This window comes from Nelumbo lutea, chromosome 1 (assembly GCF_056320005.1).
Source record: "Nelumbo lutea isolate HS-2025 chromosome 1, American lotus-T2T, whole genome shotgun sequence".
In the NCBI taxonomy this organism is placed as follows: Eukaryota; Viridiplantae; Streptophyta; class Magnoliopsida; order Proteales; family Nelumbonaceae; genus Nelumbo; species Nelumbo lutea.
The window spans coordinates 83,177,313-83,185,254 of NC_142684.1; the positions used below are offsets into that span (position 1 = coordinate 83,177,313).

Consider the following 7,942-nt stretch of genomic DNA (forward strand, 5'->3'; position numbering starts at 1 on the left):
GAGAGTCGAGACGAGAGAGAGTCGAATATAGGGCCCATTGGGCTTTTTGCTTTCTACTTTTTAACCCCGAAAACATTTTCCCTCGTGGAAAGACCACCGTTAACTCCGTAATTTCTTGGTTAATTATCGTACAATATTTATGGTAAATAATAAATAAACTGCTACAGGGATGGGTGTAGGGCACTGTCACGTATATTCTGGGTCCTGAGATAAAAAAGTAATCGACTGATCAATCCTCTCTCTCTCTCTCTCTCCTATTTGCTATTGTGATTGGGATAGGAAGTGGCGTTTCCGTAAATAGGTCCTCTCCACACATTAAAATACTCCCCTTTCTTCTTGTAAGCTGTGAATGCAAGCAGATCTCCCATAAATACTCTCAATTGACTCAGTCTCCGCTGTCTGCTGTATTGTAACTATTCTACTACTCCCATCACCTCACCTCACCTCTCTTTTGTCCTCTCGCGTTATCTCCCTCTTTCTCTGACCGAAGCCTCGCCGCTGATTCCCACCACTCTAATTCTAATTTACCCTTTGATTTGAAAATACCTCGCCATGCCTCAGAGGTTATCTCTTGCCAGATTAACAAGTAGACGAGTTCCAAAGTTTAATCCTTTATAGTGTTATTTCTTTTGAGTTAGAAGCAAAACTCAAATGGGTTGCTGCATCAGTACCAACAAGACCGCTGAGGAGGAGCTTGCACCTCCTAAGCAGCATTTGCCGGAGAGAGCCTTGGCGCCGGAACCTGACACGTCCCTTGTCAGAGGAACCAAAGTTAATGATCCTCCTCCTCCTCCTCCTCCACCCCTTCCACTGGAGGAGGAGACAGTGAAGGAAGTTCTGTCTGAGACGCCCACACCCAAGCCTCCTTTGCCCAAGGTAGAGAAGGAGATCCCTAAGCCTTCTTTGCTGAGTGTTGTAGAAGAGATTGTCGAGAAGAAAGCTCCCGTCAATGCAGTCGAAGACGTGTCTGAAATGTCAGAAATCTGTAGTTTAAGCGAGAGCGTCTCTACGACGACCATGACAGAAAGGAAAGACGACGAAGAGAGGAGCCGGGACGACGGTGAAGTGCGGCAGAGAGTGGACAGGTCTCCGGCTAGGGTCCCCAGGAAACGCTTGGTTTCCGGTGATTACGCCGGAAAGACTGAAAAAGGGGGCTGGTCTCCTGCCAGAAGATATGAGCCGTCTCCCGGCAGGAAAATGGATAATGCAATGATGTCCGTCCATAGCAAGGAAATGAGCCACAGCACGCGACGGCGGGTTCCTGCGAACAATGGGCTAATAAGGCGAGATCCAGGCGATAGCTCCGGGCGGAGATCGAGGTCGCCAGCGACACGCTCGGTCGACCCTGGGTCTTATCGATCGACTATCGGCCGCAGCCCATCGTCGAGAAAAACTGGGCGTTCCCCTGGGCGAGCACCACCGTTGTCCGAGGACAATGGCCGGAAGTTAGAAGAAACCAAAGAAGGAAGCTGGCAGACGAACGAGTCCCTCGAAAATCCTCTCGTTTCGTTAGAATGTTTTATATTTCTGTAGTAATCTCTTCTATCGGGGCTTTATTTCGTGCATTTTTGAAGAGAGACAATGGAATGAAGTCTAAGCCATTACATCTAAGCAGGCAAGTTGTTTCTTTTTCCTTTTTAGGGTTAGTGAGGTCAAAGGAAAATGAAGTTCGAACTGAGAATCTCGGCAGTTGTTTACAGCTTTGTATAGTTGATTACCGCCGGATATAAACCGGCGGGAAGAGAAGTAGTAGCCGTCATTTCTCTCTTGGATTGGCCGAGTCCTTTTTGTCATTTTGTACATAGTAATCAAAAGCTTGACAAGTTTAAGAAATATAGAAGTGGAGAAGAAAAGGGGATGGCCGGATGGACAAAATATTTTGCGGTTGGAGATAATATTTTTCTCGTGATTCGTGAATAGTGATTTAAGATTCTCGGTATCCGTGTTTCTTATTAACCAATCCTTTTTTCTCTTGGGTGAAGTGACATTTCTGAGTATCTGATCATCTAACCAATTTTACACGAAATCCAGTTAGAAATCTCACTTGGCACCTCCTTCCTGCTTTACTGTTTTCATGCTTTCTTTCCTTCACTGTCACACTGTCTAGTCCTTAGTTAGCTAGTTACTTATTATAAGCAGGGATGGGAAGTGATGGAGTTGGGTGCCTGATAATCTGGATCTGTCCATGGATGGAAACATCAACATGGGTTTCTGAGCCAGATGCTGACTTATTTTTTATGTGAATGAGGGTGGGATTTGGGAGAATGAGTGGTGGGCATTGGTTTTTGTTGGTGTCTGTAGCTATCAACAGAAATAACATTCTAGTCTAGTCTATCAACGATTTTGTATTGGTTGATCCTTTGATGATTGATGATGGTTGTGTCTGTGTGTAGTTGTGATAACGCTAGCAATTCCAGCTGTTTGCTAGTTCTCTTTATCTTATCGAGTAGACAAGTAGGAATAGGAGGATTGTGATTGAACAACAACAACCTCATAATTACGATTGATATATTTAAAAGACTACAAATACAATTATTGGGTTTGGGTTTGCTCACAAAGGAAAACTGATCGATGTCCATCTGATCTAATAGCTTATTCATTCATTTATGGTTAAATCGAATGATTGATTGATTCTAAGGACAGTAATTAGATTAAAGAGTAGGAGATTTTCTTTCTTTAGAGAAGAGCCAGAAGCTGTGAGAGACTGAATGATTTTCATTTTTCTGGCTTATGCATAGAAGCAAAGTGCATAGCTGGGTACAATAGAAATATTCTTTCATGGGCCAACCGGTTGTTGGACCGCCATTGAATTTGATTTGTCCCCTCCAGACTCCAGTGGCCCGTGGGGATGTCTGTCTCTCGTCTTATGTTTGTTCTGTGAAAACTCAGGTTAGGTCCATTCGAGTGTGCTGAGCTTCTGACGTGTACAGAGTCACAGAGTCGGTAGTCAGTGTAAATGGTAAGGTCAAGGCCTCATGAATTTTATTTTAAAAGAGAGGTGGGGGTGTCTGTGTTTAATATAAGCAAATGAAGAAGAGAATAAGGCAGAAAGAGCCAAAGAGGTGTCTTTGTTTCGATGTGTGTTGAGAGAGAAATTCTGAATATTCTTTGTCTCTATGTTCACATGATATTTTCTTTCTTCTTCTCTTTGCGTCTCTTCACTATCCGCACAAGTCCTAAATTTGCTCAGTAATTGGCGGAATTAAAACAAGTAGATGCATATGGATTTGATTGAGAAAGGCTGTTTGTGTAATGTGTATCTAAGCGAAAGTCCAATCGGAGAGATCTTTGAAATGTAGCTGGTGATTTGTGGTGGTGTTTGGTAAATCTTTTTCGGTAAATGTTTCAACAGCCCTAAAATACAAAGATGCATTGAGCTTTTGGCAAATTATCTTGAAGATCAGAACTGTTTGGTAAGCGTCATAGCAAATGCTTCATTTGAAGCTTTTGATTTTGGACATTTTCCATCTTTCTGCGTGCTTGTCTTTTAGTCTTTCGATCGTAGACAGAAAGATGCACGGAACCATTAAAATTTTTTATAAGGTGAGGTGATCAGAAAGTTGGGGATAGGGGAGGGTGAGATGATCACCTTTACGGTGTAAGTGTCACTTGATGAAACTTGAGCCATGTTTCATTGGGAGTTTGTTAAATTTTCAATGGGCCTCAATCCAATTTGTTCATCGGATTTAAAATAAATATATTATAGAATGGACCTAGATAATCTAATAACCATTCAATAGATCGAATACAAAGAAAAGGGAGTTTTGGTAGCTGATGATGTTTAGCAAATACAATTCAAGAGCATGATTCGAATTCGAATTCGAATATATTATCAGATATCCGATTCTGTTAGAATTATATTTATATTATGTAATATAAATAATATATTATATTATTTATATAATATAATAATGTATTAAAATATAAAATATATAATATTAAATTATATGAATAATATATAGATTATATATATATATATGTATATATGTATATAATGTAAATAATATATAATTTATAATATTTCTAATTAATAGATCAGATCAGTCAACATCTGAAATCAATCCGTTAAGTTAGAAGATCAGTTTTTCTTATCCAATCCGATTTGTTAGGATAAAAAAGAATATCCAAATCTGCCTCTTAATAGATCGGTATTGGATTCGGATCGGATCTGATCCAACTTATATGCAGCCCTAACTCTAATTATTGTCTCTTGATTATAATTGGACTGGGACCGGTTTTTATTATTTCAAATTGATTAACACCCATTCCAATTATATAGTTATTAATATATAAATGTCTCTTGCCTTTTTTTTTTTTTAATTTTGCTGTATTTTATCTAAAGGAATAAATTTAGTAAACAGTACATGATGCTGCACGATCTGGGCACTCCTATTTGGTTGTGACTTGGCTTCTGGTTGGAACGAACGACACCTAAGAGGAATGAGAAGGTGAAGGGTTTCCGAGGGGTTATCCCGGTGGGAACACTCCAATGGCTAAGTTAGAACTGGAGAAAATCTCAAAAAAAGAGTCGAGAGTAAGAGTGTTGAAAGTGCTTAAACTTCAATACCTTTTTCTTCGTGAGGGTTGGGGTCCTTTTATATCGAAACTTGGTCATACCTGGCATAACCACCACTGCCTTAGCCGTTGCTGCCAGGGTAGGTGTGGCAGGCACAGGTTACTGCCGCAGACTACTATTGCCAGGTACGGACTCGACAGATACGTCACACATTTCAGAGACGGGAAATAGAACCCCGCCTGGCAGACAGAACGCCGCCTGGCAAGGGATCAGGGCCCTGCCTCCGGATCCGGTAGGTATGGACGTCAGACATGTCTCCTTGCCGCCTGCCGAGCTGTTGAGGTACCGAGGTGCTAGGGTGCCAGGGTACCTGCCTTGGAGGCGGTGCTGCCCCAAGGTGCTTCTCCCTCAGGACACTTAGCCAAAAACTAGGGTGCTCCCTTCTTGGGAGGGGAGAGCTCGGGGCCTCTTAGGAGGAGATCGGGTCTTAGGGCGAGCTCGGGGTCTCCTACACATGGTGGGAGTCAAGGTTAACCAGGTGTCGGCCCCCGGTGAGTCGCTTGTCCCGTTAAGTGGCCAGTGTTGGGCTCAGGGGGTCCCTCCCGTCGAGTTGCGGTTGTGCTGTTAGGCTGAGTTGTTCGTTCAGCCAGGTCACACACACATGTCTCCGGGCTACGAGGTCGAGACAAATCACCCTCCATCAATTGCCCCCCACTCCCCGTGCTGGGGGTAATGACCCAGCGCGGAGAGTTCATGGTGCGCCGATGGATTTGGCTCGAAACTTATGCTTCCCTGTTGGGCAGCCCGTTGGCCAGTCCAGTCTAGTGTTCGGTTCGCTCGGGAGGAGAAACCTGGGTCATGCACAACTTACGTGCGGACGTCAAGCGATTCGAACTTCGTGGATGCCAAAAAATGCGTTAAATTGATTTTGCCTCGAGAATCTCGCAGACAGTTTTCTTGAGGGCCGTCAGATTGCTTTGATCTTAGTCGTTGGTGCCTGGCCCTTGTGGCTATAAATAGTGGCGGATTCTGGTTATTTTCCTTCGCCGCTAAGTATCTTCCGTTTTGAACTCGCGTCAGGAGTCTTCAGCTCAGGTCCTCCTAGTTCGTCCAGTTCTAGTTCGGTTGCGTTTTTCCTTGGTGAGTCCCTGAGCTTCCTTTTCTCCTTTCCTTTTTTCTACTTCTTTTTCATTCCATGTCTAGCGGGGACAGTTTCTTAAACGAACCCGAGGTGAGTACCTCGAGTCAGGGTGACCCTGTTGTCGCCCGACCTTCTCACGAGGCATGGGTGACCTCGGGTAGGCAGGCGTCCACCTCCCATCAAGGTTGGGTGCCGGATCAGTTCGGTCCATCTACCATGACACTGGAGAGGCTTCAGCACCCCATCCAGCACTTCAACCTGCCTCAGGAGTATTCATATAGTCTCCCCACCGGTAATTTCCCTTGGGAGCACAGTTCGGATGAGATCGTGATCTTTAGGAAGCAACTCGTCGGTGGGCTTCGTCTCCCTCTTCATCACCTTATTCCTGAGGTGTTGGGGCACTTCAACATCACGTTGGACCAGCTCCACCCCAACTCTATTCAGAACGTGGTCGGGACCATCTCCCTCTGTTCTGAATACAACTTTCCCTTGGACGTAGATATCCTCTACTCCATTCTGTTGATAAAGAAGAGTGCCTCGGGCATTCCCCCCGAGCAAGGGCGGATTTACTATTTGTCCCCTCACCCAGGGTTCAAAATGCAACACAAATTCCCAAGTAAGGTCCTGGCCTGGAAGCGGGACTACTTCATAGTCTGAAGCAGCACGGAGTGGCCCTTCCTTACCAGCTGGAGGGTGGCTACTCAAGCCCCCAGCATCACTCTTAACCGGAAAACAAGGGAAACATTCCACACCTGGGCTAAGGTTGGGTTTGATCACAGAGAGTACATCATTGAAGGGAAGCTCATTCAGGCTAGTTTGAGTCTAAGTAGGTTGATTTCTACTTTAGTGTTTTGCTTAATCAGCCTAGTGTCTCTGAGCTTACTAACGTCGAGCTCTATTGCAAGTCCCATGGAGGAAGAAAGGATTACCGGTCCGAGTCTCCTTCATTAGATGAAGAAGAGGAAGAAGCGAGCTGCTAAGAAGGTGCACATGGAATCCCCAAGGACCCCCACCCCTGAATCTGACCTTCCGCAAGTCCCCTCTTTGGGGCTCGAGCCCCCACAAGCTCTCGTTTCGGGGCCCGAGCTCCCTAATGCCCCTCCAGTGATAGACTTGGAGGGGGACTTACCACCTCAGGGGCCTGAAACAGTGATAGAGTTGATCGCTGAGCCAGTCGGGGCTGCCGCTGAGGTCCCAAATCCTGTTAGAGCTGCTGCCGAGGCTTCCGAAGGATCGGTTCACCGTGCCGCAGACACGGCGACATCCAGCTTGGGAACTCAGGAGGAAGAGAGCATCCTGAATCTCGATATCAGCCTTGAAAGAAGTAGGAGGGCTGTTATCACTACGGAGATTGTAGATTGGGGCGAACTCTCCCTTGGTCAGCTCGGGGCCCATGCTGCAACTCACGCTATGGTGGTGAGTTCACACTCTAAGAGCCACCTCTTTCTCCTTTCTTTCTTCTTTCTTTAGTACTGACCAACATCCTTCTACCAGGTGAACACTGTTGTGTACGCGTTGACCTTTCAGTCCGATAAACACTTGAGGCATGCTTTGGCTGCTGAGGAGTCATCTCGGGCGGCTCATGCTGGCCCACGAGAGGGATAGGCTAAAGGCCGAGGCGAACGGGCTTAGAGCAGGACAGGAAGCCCCGAAGCTCGAGGTGGAGAGTCTCAAGGCAGGTTAGAAGTCTTCGCAGCTCGAGGTGCAGGGGCTTAAAGAAGTCAAGGGGGACTTGGATCACGAGGTGGAGTACCTCAAAGCCGACATCAAGGAGAAGACCGAGATCTTCGATGAAGCTCTCGGGGAGGTGAAGGCCCAGGCCGTCATTGACTATGTCAAGTCGTCTAGGTTTGACGACGTAATGTCGTAGGCCTACCGTAGGGGGTTTAAGCTCGGTAGATGGTGGATAAGGCGTGCATACCCTGACCTTGACATAAGTGCCTTCACCACCTATAATATTACAGACGACATGGCCCGTCAGGCCGTGGATGACCCTGACTTCGACGATGAGGGCGGCAACGAGGAGGCTAATACTACCGAACTGGCTGACACCCCCAAGGAGGCCCCTGAAGAGGCCCCAAGTAAGGCTGATAAGCCTTCCAAATAGTTGTGTGCTCCTTGTATTCTCTTTTTCTTGTTTATTTGTACTTGGGATTCTGTAGTGAAATCACACTTATGCAATGAGAGTATATATTCCGTTTAGTGCTTGTGTAATTCTCTTTTGCTGGAGTGTTTGTCTTATTCGAGCTGTTGAGTTAGTGAATTTAGTTCTTGAGGTGAGCGAT

The 7,942-nt window shown here is 45.7% G+C and overlaps 1 protein-coding gene across 1 annotated transcript; it reads left to right on the forward strand.

Annotated features, from left to right (window-relative positions):
* Positions 1-242: 242 nt before the first annotated feature.
* LOC148875762 (uncharacterized) lies at positions 243-1,939 on the forward strand. The gene has a single exon (XM_088984769.1). The coding sequence runs from the start codon at positions 652-654 to the stop codon at positions 1,531-1,533; it is 882 nt and encodes a 293-aa protein (XP_088840895.1). The 5' UTR covers positions 243-651; the 3' UTR covers positions 1,534-1,939.
* The last annotated feature ends 6,003 nt before the right edge of the window (positions 1,940-7,942 follow it).